Source organism: Cimex lectularius, unplaced genomic scaffold (genome assembly GCF_000648675.2).
Source record: "Cimex lectularius strain Harlan isolate CLEC.00 unplaced genomic scaffold, Clec_2.1 scaffold224, whole genome shotgun sequence".
Taxonomy (NCBI): domain Eukaryota; kingdom Metazoa; phylum Arthropoda; class Insecta; order Hemiptera; family Cimicidae; genus Cimex; species Cimex lectularius.
In genome coordinates, this window is record NW_019392750.1 from 103145 (window position 1) to 118954 (window position 15810).

The following is a 15810-nucleotide window of genomic DNA, read 5'->3' on the forward strand; positions in this document are numbered from 1 at the left end:
TATCTTCATAGTAATATCTGAGTTACAATAAACCTAATAATAATTTATTTAAAATAAAAATGTAATAGGAATTACTAATTAAAAAATTATAATTACAATTATGATGTTTTGGTTTGTATTACTCTTCCCAGGAAAAATTTCAAAGGCCATTGTTCACATTGCCATTGCCAGCAACTCTTCTCAATAAACTAGCGAAGTCAGGTTTTAATTCCTACGAAGACTTGTTCATCAAAAACAGAGGTTTAACAAAGAGTCTTTAATGTTTTATAATTATATTGTGTATATATATATATATATATATATATNTATAGTCACAGGGAGTAACTACCTGAAAGTACTTTTTCCCTAAAGGTGTTTTCACCTTTTTATCGCTTACACCCAGTAGTTGGTTGTTGATCTTACTCAATAAATGTAGAATTTTCGAGTGTCCTATCTAGTGTCGAGTAGTTCGAGTGTTAACCAACAGCTTATGGTTCCAGCTGCCTTCACTAATTAATCTATAGCAGCTGGTTAGTGCTTTATGTTTGGTCATTAATGGATTCACCAGTTATTTTAGTATGCAGGTTTGTTTCACCATTGACTGCAAAAAAAAAAAAAAAGACAAATTCACTCTCCGTCTCCCTTTATAAAAGAAACTAGACTTCACAAAAATCAACCATTTTTTTTCCTCTCTACTGTGACTGCAGCCTAATTTATGCAACGTATTTAGGTATATTATGGAAAATACTAAAGATGGCAAAAAAACTATTGAGGATAGAGTAAATTTACTGTTGATTTCAGTATAGTAGTAATATATATATTTTACATAACAGAGATTTCTGCTTCTTTTTTTTTTTTTACACACATCGTTCTCACTGACTTTCTCATATATTTTCGGTTCTTGTCAGATTATTATTAAAAGAACAAGATGCATAACACAAAGATTTTCATGCCCCCTCCCCTGAGCACCACTAGCGATGGCGACCTACTGTCGCAAAAAAAAAAAAAAAATGCGTCAAGGAACCTTCATGCAATGTCCCTATGTAAAATCAGGAGAAACACTTATTTCATTATAGCCTCTTGTGCCTTCAATGTAAGTTGCTAGTACCTCATGTTCACTGACATTTTGGACACGTTTATTTTATTTTTAATTACATAATATTATTTGCTAATACTATTTTGAAAATGAATGTCTATTGTTCACATAAAGTATATAATTATTACACAGGATAGGAAAACCAATATTTCAATACCACTTATGTTCAGAAATGTGATGGATCAAAAATTTAGAGACCTTTTTTCGCTTGGGGATATCATTCATATTTGTGGAAGTCCAGGATCAGGCAAGACCCAGCTGGTGTCAGTAAATTGTTTAAATTGTACAAGTCACGGCAACTCAAATGTATTATAGTTTACAGCTTTGCGTTTGTGTGCAAATACCAAAATTCCTTCATGGTCTTGGAAGTGAAGCTATATTCATTGACACTGATTCAGGTTTCTCGATTGCAAAGATCTCAGGTAAATTAATGAATTGATTTATATTCTGTCTACTGCTATTTCTTCTTCAAGCTGTTGAATTATAAAGGTATCGGATGGGACAGATGCCATCTTCTGTTTGAAACAACTTATCTTCTTTTTCTCGTTAGTTGTATATCACACAATCGCATGCATTTTTTCTTTTCACCATATTCACCAGCATATATATATATATAACACATCTGATATACAAATAAACAGAGAGAAAAGATAAATATGATCGAAGATAATCAAACAAGATATTTACTGTATGTAATAGTTTTGTTTTATTTTTTAATTCTGTATTTTATTTATTTATGTTTTTAAACTTTATTATTCAAGGAACATAACAGTTGTTAATAGTACATAAATACATTTAGTAGATTTATAAAATATATAAATATAAATCAAATGAGACCTGTGTGGAGGTTGTAACTCATTGGTTATCCTCTGCGATTTATCTGTTCTTAGCTTAGCAAATTTTAAACCATTTAAGGAACTGTTTTGTAGTCAGCTTAAATGTATACCCGGGGAGGAGAATGTTATATTTCTACGCTCCAAATCTAGGTGTTACCAGAGAATAAATGACAGTTATTGAATAAAGGGTTTAAATTAATCCATATGTGTATTTAGTTTATTTTAATTATTTATACTTTTTATCTAAGATCTTGTTAATGAAAAAGCAAGTGTTATGAGCGGGATTCTAACCCATGACCTTCGGCTTCTTGATATATGTACATTTTCACCATTACAATGATGATTTCCCTGTAAAATCGACCATTTGTCATGTCTTAGAACAACCAGTGGATAAAACCCTTCCTGCAGTATGATATAAATCACTTTATACACTTTGTTCATGTAAACAATTCTTGTAATGGAGCTTAGCAGGGTATGTAGCAAAACTTGTGGGTTTGAATCCTGCTCATGTCACTTGCTTTTTCATTTCAACCAAGACCTTAGATTAAAAATATAATTAATTAAAAGGATTTAAACATGATTAAGAAGAATTGCTTTCTCTAGTAAGTTTGATATTTATTATATTCACAAACAATGAAAATGAACAAAGAAGAAAAAAGTTATTCAAATATCGTGAGATGCGGTCGGATGTGATGTAGGTTTCAGAAAAACATTTTCTCAACGTTTCGATCTTTTATTGAGCCCTGAAGATGATCTCAATAAAAGATCAAAACGTTGGCACGATAAAGAAAATGTTTTTCTGAAACCTACATCACACCCGACCACATCTCACGATATCTGAATAACTATTGATTAACGGTCACTAATCTCTACACAAAAGAAGAAAAAATATAAATTAAAAAAATGAATGGAATGAAAGAAAAGGACAAAATTGAATTATGGCTAGATTTTACTTTTTTTTACTAATTTTGATTAATGAAGTTCAGAGAAGTCTCACTGAAGATGTTTTTGTTCATCTATACTAGTGTATAGCTGGATTGGAAAACTGATTTTCATGTGTACTCAAATGTGAACGGAATAAGTTAATTTCATGCATACTTATGGCAACTGAAAGAAGTTCTGTTTGTAAAGACTTATTGGAAATATATGAAAGACTTTGAAAAGACAAGAGGAGAAGTTTTGTTCAAGTTTACTTAAGAGCAGCTGCAAAAAAGTTACTCTATTTCCTTCTCTAGACTCCAGTCCTTTCTTCTCAGGTTATAAAATTTCTGCTTATTACTGAATTTACACACAGAATGCTTCCCACAGAAAAGGAAGAAAAAAGGTACAAACTTAAAATGAGATGGCTGGTGTGCCACAGCCCAAGGCAAAAACACGTATTGTTATATATAAACAGTTTATGAATGTATTTAGTTGCATTTGTGTGTTCCAGAGATAGCAGAAGCTGTGGTTGATGAATGCAAAAATTTAGGTCAGTGCCATGATAAAAGGGAAAATGTCAATGAGTTTACGGTTGAAACCATATTAAAAAAAATCCACTACCTACAGATTTCGAGCTACCATGAACTACTTGCTGCTGTCCATAGTCTGCACAGCTTTCTTACTAAACACTTAATGGTCAGTTAAAAATTATTCAAATGATAAAATTATATTGTGTTAATATTACCAGTTTGTGTTTGATATTTATAAACATGCACGCAAATAATGAAATACACATTATTGGTATCTTATCTTAGATTAAAGTCATCCTGCAATATGTTATAATTCACTTCAAACAACTTATTCATGTAAACAATTCATGTGGATATTAGCTGAAGGTTGAGGGTTCAAATCCCATCTTATTACAGAATGGCTTTCATCCATTGGCTGATTATAGAGGGAAATTATCACTATAAAGCTGAAACATGACCGTACATATCATATTAAGAAGCCAAAGAGCATGGGTTAGAATCTCACTCGTGACACTTGCTTTTTCATCTCAACCAAGACTTTAGATTAAAAATATAATTAATTAAAAGGATTTACAGTGCAAATAGGCACCAGTGGAATTGCATTAAATATTGCTTGATATACATATCCAGTTTATGCAAGTGGGGAGGTACTGGACAGTTTTAAAACATCGATTGTGTTCCACTTGCATAAGAATGGAAACAAAGATGTCCCTAATTTTAATAATGTAATTTACACAAGGGATTGCTTTATGAGAGATTGTGTCGCCGACAATGGTGTCCTTAAATAATTTCGGGCAGAATTTCACCCTACAGCACTATTGACAATATATTTGTATTTGTAAATGCGGTAAAGATTAAGTCGAAAAAAAAATCAAAAGGTGTATAGATTTCTTTGCTGCTTTTAATTTGGTAGATATCCAAGCACTAATTTACAAGTTACATAATCTTGGTCTTTCCACAAAGGTCGTCAAAAGCATGCTGGCCAACTCCTCGGGCATGGAGTGGTGTAAAGAAGGCAGAACTAGTGAGTTTCCCATTGAATTAGGTTAAAACAAGGTGTCTTACTCAGCCCCCTTTTATCTGGAAGGCGAATTAAACGGAGGAGTTATTTAGGTACGTGGAATCAAGATTAAGGCTTTTGCTTTCATCATCCCCACTGGACATCCACAGGATATATTCAGCCTGAATCATGATCCAGAAAGGATAGGTTCTCTACTTGTATAAATGTTATTGCTTCAATTAAAAAGTTTTTTAGAACCTAAAACTGTAATTGTTGTGATGTAAATTGTATATTTTCCTGATTTCTATTACCCTTAAAATGATCATGATATCCTAGTTAGCATTTTCCTGTTAAAAATAATTTAACAGCAGTTTCATCACCATCTCTAACACTTGGATGTGTCTAATTTTTTTCTTTCTAAAAGGATAAATGAATCTTCATTGTAATTGCTATCATTTTGTTGTCAATCTGCAATTGCCGAGCTTCAGAGGAAATCATTAAATTGTTTAAATTAAGGCATTGCTAATGCACAGATAGATCCAATTTAATACTAGATTTAAGCATTAAAAAATACTGTTATTTAATAATCATTCTATTTTTAAGGTGAAATTAATAGTCATCGATTCATTGGTATTCCCTTTTATTGGAATGAGCAATACTTTAGAGCGCACAAGACTTGTTTTGACAGTAATCAATAAGCTCCATCACCTGGCAGGAATGTTCAACTTAGTGGTAATTATTTTAATTGGCATTATAATTATCTTAAGTTAATTATCTCACCATTTTAGGTGGTAATTACAAATCATATGGTTACAAAAGTCACAAAGCAGACCAGTTATATTTTACCTTCAATGGGTGAGAGTGTTTCTCACAGCATTCCACAAACTCTTTGGTTGCACAAAGTTGGAAATCACTTCTATGCTACTGTTCTCAAAAGCAACAAACTACCAAATTCAGAAATTATGTTGGAGGTACATAAAGTGAATTAATTATTAGATGAGTGAAATTTAAAAAATTACCTAAGAAAATTATACAGAATCTCTCGCCTTATATTTTAAACTAGTTCAAATCAAAGTGTAACAAGATTCGACTTACGTCAATGCGATACACTAATCAAACATGATAAATATCAAGTCGGACATAAGTAAATAGTACAATACAGGACCTTTTTTATAGAAATGATAAATGATGGAGTGAGTGTGGTGTTCAATACTTTTTAAAAAGATAGTTCCTACTCACAGTAAGTTGACTGTAAGTAGTAAGTTGATCTTTTTAAAAAGTACAGGACCTTTTTTTTCTATTTGTTCAAGTTTAAGGAAATTTAAAAAAGTGATTGATTTTAAAAACCAATATACCTTAGCAGTTTAGTTTATAATGTTTATTATCTAATTTTCGTTAAAATAGTAGTGACTTATGGGTTATATTGTTATATGGGTTATTACAGCTCTATCTTAATTAATTTTCAAATTTTTGTATGAGTCTCATGCTGAAAATAAGGGCGCCTTCAAAATCTCAACAAACTACCAAACTGATGAAAAACCGATATAAGTAGTGGGAGGGGTCCACTGAGCACCAGTTATTGTTGAGTTCTTGAATGAATTTTTGTGTAGAGTATAAATTTTGGTTATCTGTGTGAATAGATTAAAAAAGGCAAATTTTATTTAGGCTTAACTTATACAGTAATGAATTTATCATCTCTATACCATTCATAGTTCAATATAACACATTTTTTTAAATTAATTTAAAATGTGAGTTCAGTCTTTCAAAACTTTTACACAATAAAAGTTTCTATTGATTTATAATTTAGTATAATTGTTGGGTTTTATTAAATTAATAAATCGTTATAAAAAAAATTTACAAACATTGGGGTAAGACAGTGATTGTTGGTTCAAATGACAAAAAAGAAGGTGCAGAATCTCTTGCTTTGGTATTCTAGTCCAATCTCAGGATATATCAACTATTTGATAACTGCCTAAAACTAATACATTTTTATCGTTCAATAAAAACCATAAACTATTCAGCTGTGCAGTGTTTTTGTTTCCAGGAAGATATATTCTAAATAATATCAAAGGGTCAATAAAATCTCTGACAACAAAGACAATGATCTACCAAATCATTGATTAATAACAAAAAAAGGGTTTAGTAAGCATGTTGAATTCATTTTTATGTAGCAAATTACAACTTGACAGAATTGATCTGCTGCACGAGGTGAATTTAGAAATTATCTATGGATAAAGCCTATCAATTTTCATCTTTACTTGAATGAATTTCACTGTCATCAAAGTTGTAGAATTGTTCCACCAATATAGTAATTCACTAGGGCTCTACCAAAATTGACCAATCGTGATTTTTTGTAGTGCATAGTTGCTTTATTTTAAGTTTAAAGTGGCCTCTGGACTGTGTGGACAAAGCAGTCATAACATTTTTCATAACGTGTGGAAATGTGTGGTGTTTAGTGACCACGCCAGACCGCATCTCACGATCTCCAAATAATCATTTTTCATAAATGTTGTAAGAGTATTGGGGAAAAGGCCAATTTAAAAATAATAATAATAATAAAATAATTATAAAAAAAAGCAGATAAAAAAACATCAAAGGAATTTCATTTTCCATAATAACTGTCAAGGGCGAAATCTTTTGGCCATTCATTTATCCCACCCTACCACACTCAATAATCCAACAAACGTTTTCCTCGGTGGATTCGCTTTCTTGAAATTCCGTCTAGTACAATTATGAATGTGTATATTCAGCTGAGTATGAGATTTGGTACAAACCTTTGTAAATATAAGATTAAATACATATGAAATATTTTGGATATGTACTATTTTATGTACATATGCATATTATGAAAAATATTTTGTTTTCACTAATTGTCAACAACAGGTACCAAGAAGAGGCCAGCAAATATGGGAAAAGTAGCTGACATTCAGTGACAAAAAACAAGAAAAAGAACATTCGAGTGGCAGAAACAAACCTAAAAGGTGTAGGATGGGTAAAAATGCCCCACAGAAAAACATCTACATATATTATAAGTATAAATAATAACCAAATAAAATTGTTAATTCTTTCATTTCTTTCATCCTTGAACTCAAATCTCTCCCAGTTTTTTTAGTTTTAATTAAATAGTTCTTCTGTCTTTAATTTTTAACATTCTTTCTTCCTACTTTATAATTAATCCTTATAAGTTTAGCGGTAATAATTGACCATATTAATTGTTTCAATTAAATATTCTTTTTACCTGAGGCCTTTGTTGAGATGAAAAAGTTAGTGTCACGAGTGGGATTCGAACCCATGATCTTCGGCTGAATATGCCACTGCTCTATCACTTGAGTTATCATGACTTCAATCCCCTCGGGCACCCATTCCACCATTGGACCATTTCAAAAATGGCAAAAAGAGGGAAAATTCGAAAGGTTGTAAGTTGAGATAACGAGTTGGTGTCAAAGATGATCGAAGTCACGATAACTAAGTAGATAAGTGGTTAGAGCAGTGGTGTATTGAGCCGAAGGCCATAGGTTCGAGTCCTACTCTTGACACTAACTTTTTCATCTCAACCAAGACCGATAGAAAGAATAATTAATTTAGAATTAATGAAATAGTGTTAAGTATTATAGTAGTTTCACCAATGTTGCTGATAAAAATCAATGAAAGTTGTCAAGATCTTTACCATTGTTTATGTAATGGTATAGAAATGAAATTTTTCTGAACTTAAGGACCATCTAAATGAAACAAATCACAATTTCAATTTCAATTTAAATACAACAGTGTTATACAGTTTCAACGAAGGGCGGGAACTGGATGAGAAATTTGAAATGAAAAATTTTTAAAATTAAACATGGGAGAATAATACCTAAGTAATATAATAAATTTTGATTTACCTCCTACTTTAAATATGTACCTAAATAATATTTAATGTACAAATTAATTTAAGTTTTAGTATTTTTTATTGATTTATTATTAATTTTATTATTTACTTAATAAAGACGTACAAATTTAAATTTATTTTCTTTCAATATTTATTAAGATAATATTTAGTTTGTTGTAATTGCCATTTTTTGCATGTTCAAAATTAAGCAACAATAACACCAGCTTCTAATTGAAACATCACGTTGGCAGTGGATCAGCATTCACTTTTACAATTCATGTCGAGGGACATGGTTGTATATCTTTCAACCTGATGATGAGCTTTAAGCTTAAATCTGGATAGGTGTGAACAAATTTGCCAGTAGAACCATCTTTTACAAAAATTGGACTATGTAATGGTATGTCAGCCACATACATCCACCGATAATCTGTTCAAGTGCAAGTATTTGGACTTGAAGGAGAACTATAGAAAGATGTGATATAAAATAATTATTGTACACAGGATGCAATAAACAATTTACATTATTTGATCTTTGACGATGTGGAATTAATTGTTGAAATCAGTGAGACAAATAAGGGCTAAAAACATGCTGTTTGTTGGTGATTCTGCTAGGGATATTGTTTCGATTAAATGGAATACAAAAGTTTTAATAAACACTTTTATGCAAAGAAAGTAGATATAACTTTGTTAAAATAATTTGTCTCAGCAAAACCTCAACTGAACACTGTGCTTAACATCATTTGTTTAGTTCATCGGATGCTCTTCAACTTTTTCCTAACAGTGAAATGTTTACCTATCTATTCAAATGGCTTACTGATAAATTATTATTCAATTCTTTAATAAATGTTTATTTTGGTTCTTGCCATTTTCTCTCACTAAATAAAATTCATGAGGTATCAAAACTTACAAATACAAAACTAAAACGTTAAGTTTGTAGGGAGATGAGATGAGGTGGAAATTTTTTCCTACAGGTAGAATCAGCTCTCCACACCAAACTGAAACTAAAATATTGTGAATAGTTTCAAATAATAACATACAATCCCCTAGTATTGATATTTAATGTTTAGAACATCTTTTTCATATCTTATTGATTGATCCATAATCATAAGGTCAATATTTTTATAAATTGCATTTTACTATAATCTTTATTTAAAGACCTACAATCTATAAGAGCTTTATATGCAAATAAGTTTTTGTACCATTTTGTAAATATTTTTTCATAATACAATTTCTTTAATGGGGTTCATAACAGAAGTGGTCGTATCAACCCCCAGCTTACCAGTGTTTAAAAAAAAAAAAAAAAAAAAAAAATGCACATTTCTATGTCGGGCTTGAATGTAGAGCAGCTGGATTTAAACCTGGGACTTTGACTTACAGTAATGAGCGCCATGTCAACGCCTAAACCGTTGCGGCCACTGACGCCCATATACACTATTATTGTAATTAATATTGTAAAATGATTGCTGCAATAAAATAAATGTAATACACTACTTTTGGATGTAAAAAATCGTCTACTTTTTAATACAAATAAATTAAAGATAACATTTCTGCTTTAGATGTTTAAAGATCTAAGAAACATCTTAAAATGATACACAACTGAATGAGAAATTATCACTAATACTAAATTTTTAATTATTTTATCAACTACTTAATTATATAAATACTCAATTAATTATCAGTAAATTAATTTGAAAAATGTTACATATCTTATTACTTATCTATGGAATTTTAATATAATTATGCATAAATATGGTTTTAATTTTCATATTTTTCAAACATTATTAAGAGCTCACTTCTATTGAGAGTTTTGTTGTATATGTATGTCAAACTAAACTAAAAAATAATAATTCTTAATTAATTAATTCTAGATAAATAAATAAAGAATTTTAAACAAAGATTAAAACACGAATATACACAAATTTATGGAAGAAATCTTTTATTCAACATAGGTTTAAAAAGAAATATATTTTACAAAGTTTATTATCTTCCAGATCTACTTCTAATTCTAGGTTTGGCAACTTTTCTTCTCTCTTTATCATCAATTCTTGATTTTCTCCTTGTCCTTCTAACTGTTTTCATTCTTCGGTTGAGTTCACCTTCTTCAAGTTTCTCACTTTCAACATCGTATGATTGGTTATCCTCATAAACTTCATAACGGGGGTCTTCATCTCTCGAAGAAAAATATTCATGGGATTCTAAATCTCGTTCGGATCTTTCATTTCGATCCTTTGGTGGTGAATTTCTAGTATTATTTATAATGTCCCTGTAAATTACTGTAGGTGTTCTGTCACTTTTATCATAAGATAAACTGCTGTCTTGTTTATCAGATTTTTCCCTTGTAGGGGAAGTTTCTTTACTGTTAGTAGGCGAGGTCGATTTATTGAAATTTTGTTGCGGAGGTGTGGAAGGTGGAGAGGTCGGGTGACTTTGAGAGTAAGATGGAGGAGAAAGGTAAATATCTGTCGGTAGTTCAGTACTGAAGCTTTCTGTGTCTATATCAAGTTTATCTTCCCTCAACGAGTTACTCGTTTCATTGGCAGAACTCGGTGTTGAAGATGAGGAAGAAACAACATGAAAATCACTTTCACTCATCAACTGTTGTGACTTACACATAAGAAGTCCACTATAACTTAGTGCTAATGTATATAAATCTTGCCTGTTATTTTTTTCTTCTTCTTTCACCTTGTTAATGCGTTTTTCAATAAACTGGGCTAATTTACCGATTATAGGAAAAGTTGGTAATAGTTTAATTAGCACAATTAATCCATTTCTAATTTGAACGTATTCACCAGACTCTAAAAGGTTTAGAACGGCCCTGGTGATTTTGTAGTGCCATTTGTGACAAACATGTCTGTAGTTTTCAAAGTGTACATTTTCGTTTGCATCAGAGAATTCATTACTGGCTCTGAATTTAGTTACAAAACCAGGGGTATTAGCACATTCTTTGTCATAAATTTCTTTGCTAGAGTGCCACCTCATTATATTTTGAAGAATTGCACAGAGAAATCTTCCATAGCGGCTAGCTTCATTTTCTGTACAGGACATAACCGAGAAGGTGATATCACAAAGGAGTCGGTCATAACATAAAAGAGTACTAAAATTACCAGTTCTTATTGTGTGTAATGTATGAATAAAATGAGCACAGAATAGTGCATCTGTTATAGAAAGTATGCACCTTGGGAAAATGCACATCTGAAGAAATTGAGTGATCATTTCATTTTTTGCAGGTTTTATGGATCTTGATAAAAACCAGTCATTCTTCCTTGCCTTTAGATGTTCTAAAATCGATTTTGCATACTGTTGTTGGTCTTTTAATTCCTGAGACAATTTATCTCCCAGCGTAGTAATCTTGTTATCAACTTTATTTGTTTTTACTTGTGTCAGTTCCTGATCTTTCTGTTTAGCTATTTCTTTTTGATAAGCACTCACAGGTACTGAAATATCACTGAGCCCCAATGACCAGAAAAGGGCTACAAATTTAGGAGAAATGTCTTCCCATTGTTTAGACAAGTACAACTCCTCTATGCAAGGGCTTATAGCATCAACTATCTCAAAAAACGCATCAGTGATATTAATTATTTTTCTTGTATCCTTCTTAGCAGCTGATGATCTTTCCATTGCTAATGATTTTAAAACAGGGCGAGATAGATAAAATGCTGCATCTAAATCTAATTTGTAAAGTAATAATAAGTCCCGTATAGTTGGAAATGAACTGTGAGTATCATGCATTATGGGCCCACTGATAAATGCACCATATTGCAACAAAGTATCATGACATTCGTCGTATAACTTCCCAATGAATTTTAGATGGCTATTTTTGCTTTCACTATAAAATATATAATTTCTCTGTTGAGCAAGCATAATTCCTAAAGGTGCTACCAAGTTATTTTCAACAAGGGCTTCCTTAAGCCGAGTTGCTGTTTTTTTAAAATTCTGCTGCTGTACAAAATAGCCTGCTTCCGATCTCAACAATTCGCCGCCGCTTAGTGAATCGATCTGATGCTGGGTCATATCATCTGTTATATCAATACCTGTCATTTTTTGTAGTATCTCTTTTAATATGAGTAACTCGATGCTTCTATTATTTTTTAATTGTTCCATGATGTAGAGAAGGATTCCTGATAAATCGATGTTGTATTTCTTAAAAACTGTAGCACAGAAGAGAGCAGTACTCTGAAACCAAGATAATACTGTCGTTCCATCATGTTTCTGACGCTGCTTTGTGTCATTATAAAGAGAATTGAATATGCAAAACCCTAAAACATCGTATGACATGTTGGTCATGTATTTAAGAGAATCTACAACAGGTCCGATTAAATTATCATGCATTTGGATTTGAAATAAAATATAATCGAACAAAGTCACAGGGGAGTAGTGAGAGAGTTTCCCAAGAAGTCTTCCTATCTGTTTAACGTTCTCTTTGCTCACCCTCTTCATGCAGGATTTAGCATTGACTTTCCCTTGACAACGTTTAGATAAAAGTACTTGATTTGCTTGTAAATATTCTCTCCAATAATAATACAACGAATATCTGGCTTGTAAAGGATAAAGTTTGACAACATTCCATATCGCTTCACTTACACAACAATTTGCTTGTATGTTCGATAATGTAGGAAAAAGACATTCCTGAATCAAAGTAGTTATCTGTTCAAAAATAATATTTTCTGTGTCTTGAGTTTTTAAAATATGTTGTAGTGCTGTGGAAGTCATCCGTGTCAATTTGAAAACAAGCACCAGATCATGGCGAAGAGATGAGCCCAAAGTGTACAGCATCGGAAAAACTACATTTGTCACTTCTACAAAAGTCTTGGGTTGTTTTTCAGAGATGACAGTAGGTTGGAACTCTATAGGAGCAGGTTCCAATTTTTCACTGAGACCCGAGTGTGTAGCATAAACAGGAGCTATCAAATAGTGAATAAATCTACAAACAGCTTCAGCAATCTGCTCCTTTTCAAAAATGTAAGAATGGGGTATCCGTGTGAGCATCATTTGAAACGTCCTCCAAGATCCTAACGAGACCATAACCTCACATAAGCTAAGCTTTTGGTTCTTTTCAAAATCTTCTTTGCTGAGAGGCTGAGCAACTGGTTTTTTCGGCGATTTTTCATCAGTATCGATTTGTTCCGCTTCTCTTTTAACTTCATCCTCTTCTGGCGACAACCAAGGGTAAACATCGTCTATAGATAAAATACCATAATGAAGCATGATTGTCACGATAATGTGCAAAGACCTTGGCGTAACACCATTTTCAATAAAAGTCACATATCTAAAACCGACGACTTCACTCAATAGATTTGTATCTGGCATGTACATTTTTAAAAGGGGGATAAAAAAATCAGCTTGAAAAGGATTTAATTGGAAATTATCCAAAATGATATCGATGACTCGAGTGGGATCAAGACTGAAGCAACCGATAAGGGATTTTATATTTTTAAGTACTGTTGATGTATCTGCATCGAGCAAGCCGTTACCGCTCAGCTGCATTATAAGTTTAGCATAGCCCTCGTTTTCTTCTCTGTACAAATTGAATTTATTCTGTTTGTAGTACAATCTCGTTTTCAACTTGATGAATTTACTGTGGAAAACTTTAATACTCCTGTTGTATTCGTTTTGCGTCTCGAACTCCATCCTTTCTTTTCCGAGTTCGGGGCACCACTTTTCGTCTAAAAGGACCAGCACCCTCAAAAGTTTCGCCCTTTCATTCGTGATGAATTTCTGGGAGTCCATTTCCGTATCGAATATAGTTATAACGTCCATTATGACGGAGGGTATCTCGTCGTCCAGTTCCGACAGAGCTATACAAGCTTCGACGATGTTATCCGGTGTAAGCGATCCATACAGACACTGGTAGAACATGGTGTATATCAGCCTCGGTATGTTGTTCTTTTGGCCGGTTTCGTCGACAACGGCAAAACACCGATTCTCCAACAGCCTCCTCGCATTCTTAATAATTAAATATTTACCTTTCGCCTCCCATTCCTTCCAATCTATCTCTTCGAGATCCTCCATGTCCGATGACATGAACCAGGGGAAGCCGTTTGTTTGTATCGACTGCAACTCTTCTGTTGTTCAATGTTTAGGTGCGTTCCAACGATGTAACCTTTTCGAACTGTTCACCGATAACGTTAGAACTCCGAGGAGGGAATCGGAAAAGACAAATCTTTCGACAGGAGAGCATCCGCGACTCCCGAGTACGGCCCCGCTCATTACAATTTTACAAAAACAAATCGTCAAGTTTAAAACCAATCGCTTTCCTATTCAGTCAAGTGACGTCACGACAGAAAAATGGGTTGCATCCTCTCAGATTTGGAACGTTTTGTTGTCATTGACAAAATTTTGTGTCATACCTTTGCGATAAGAGACAAATAATTTTTTTTTTTTTTTGCTTTTCATACCGGTTGTATGGAAATATTTGCCTTTTACAAATAAATATTTTAAAAGCCCATAAATGAAGTCAAAAATTTGCATCATTGTTAACAGAAAGTTTTGAATTTGGGTACAAATTCAAGAATATAATCTATTACTCCGACAAACTGCCCATTTTGACTCTACCTTAAGTATGTGTAAAGCTCATATAAATATTTTCATCTATATACAAAAAAAGTTCCATGACTGACTGACTGACGCAGAGGCCAAAACGCTGGATGTAAAAGGCTGAAATTTCGACAGTACATTCCTATAATGGGATTTTTTTTGCAATTCAATTCCCAAGGGGATCAATAGTTAATTTGTTTACTATGTATAGACCGAAGTGGACTGAAGATGAGCAAATTCGAGAAACGAGACGTTATTTTAGAAAGCCATATTAGCCAATAGAAAGGTACATCAAAACAGACGTGGACGAAAAGTTAGTTTAAGATAAAGAGGGACATAGATCCTTAGGTAGACAATCAGGAATTTACATCTGAAGTGGCTGGGTACTTTCCGAGTAATGCATATTCCCTGTATACAAGGGTAGTTCGGGGTGTACCTATTATGATCCACAAGTAAAATCCGGTCTACCGGAATCTAATCTAGCTTCTGGATGAGGCATCAGTTTTCTCTTGTGAATTAGACACCAAAAGAGAAGCAATAAGATACTTAATAGACTCTCCAAAGTATGTGTTATTCTGTCAGATAATAGAAGTGCATTGGATGCTTATTAACGCACAAGAGTAGCAACGTAAACAATCACTTAATAAGTAAAATTAAAGCATTGTTAAAAAATATTCAAGATAATTGTATGAGGGTGGAATTTTTGTGAATTCCAGCTCATTGCTGGATCTTAGATAACGAGGTGGACCTGCTTGTGAAGGAGGCTACTTCAAGTGCAGGAAGTTTAGACATTGGGTTACCAAAGCAAAAAAACAGAACAGGGACGGGTTGTTAGTACGAGGAAAAAGGATTTGATTTATAATGTGGGGTTTTAAAGGTCCTGATGATGGGCGAGAAATAGCCCGAAACGTAGAAAAAAAAGAATATAAAGGTTTGAAAGAAACTAACCTTTTGTAAAGGAATAAAAAACACGTGTTTTTATGGAATAAACCCTATAAACAAATTTCATTTAGGAAGAAGAAAAAAATATAATAATCAACGGCGTAGAA

General features: G+C 32.5%; 2 protein-coding genes across 2 annotated transcripts; one reads left to right on the forward strand and one right to left on the reverse strand.

Annotated features, from left to right (window-relative positions):
• Nucleotides 1-377: 377 nt before the first annotated feature.
• On the forward strand, nucleotides 378-7432 carry LOC106673040 (DNA repair protein RAD51 homolog 3). The gene is made up of 7 exons (XM_014404955.2): nucleotides 378-1072; nucleotides 1208-1338; nucleotides 1391-1497; nucleotides 3344-3528; nucleotides 4966-5094; nucleotides 5151-5333; nucleotides 7246-7432. The coding sequence occupies exons 1-7, from the start codon at nucleotides 908-910 to the stop codon at nucleotides 7279-7281; spliced, it is 936 nt and encodes a 311-aa protein (XP_014260441.1). The 5' UTR covers nucleotides 378-907; the 3' UTR covers nucleotides 7282-7432.
• A 2706-nt stretch (nucleotides 7433-10138) lies between these two features.
• On the reverse strand, nucleotides 10139-14546 carry LOC106673029 (THO complex subunit 2). The gene has a single exon (XM_014404934.2). It carries the CDS (start codon nucleotides 14246-14248, stop codon nucleotides 10208-10210), a length of 4041 nt encoding a protein of 1346 aa, XP_014260420.1. The 5' UTR covers nucleotides 14249-14546; the 3' UTR covers nucleotides 10139-10207.
• Nucleotides 14547-15810: the final 1264 nt, after the last annotated feature.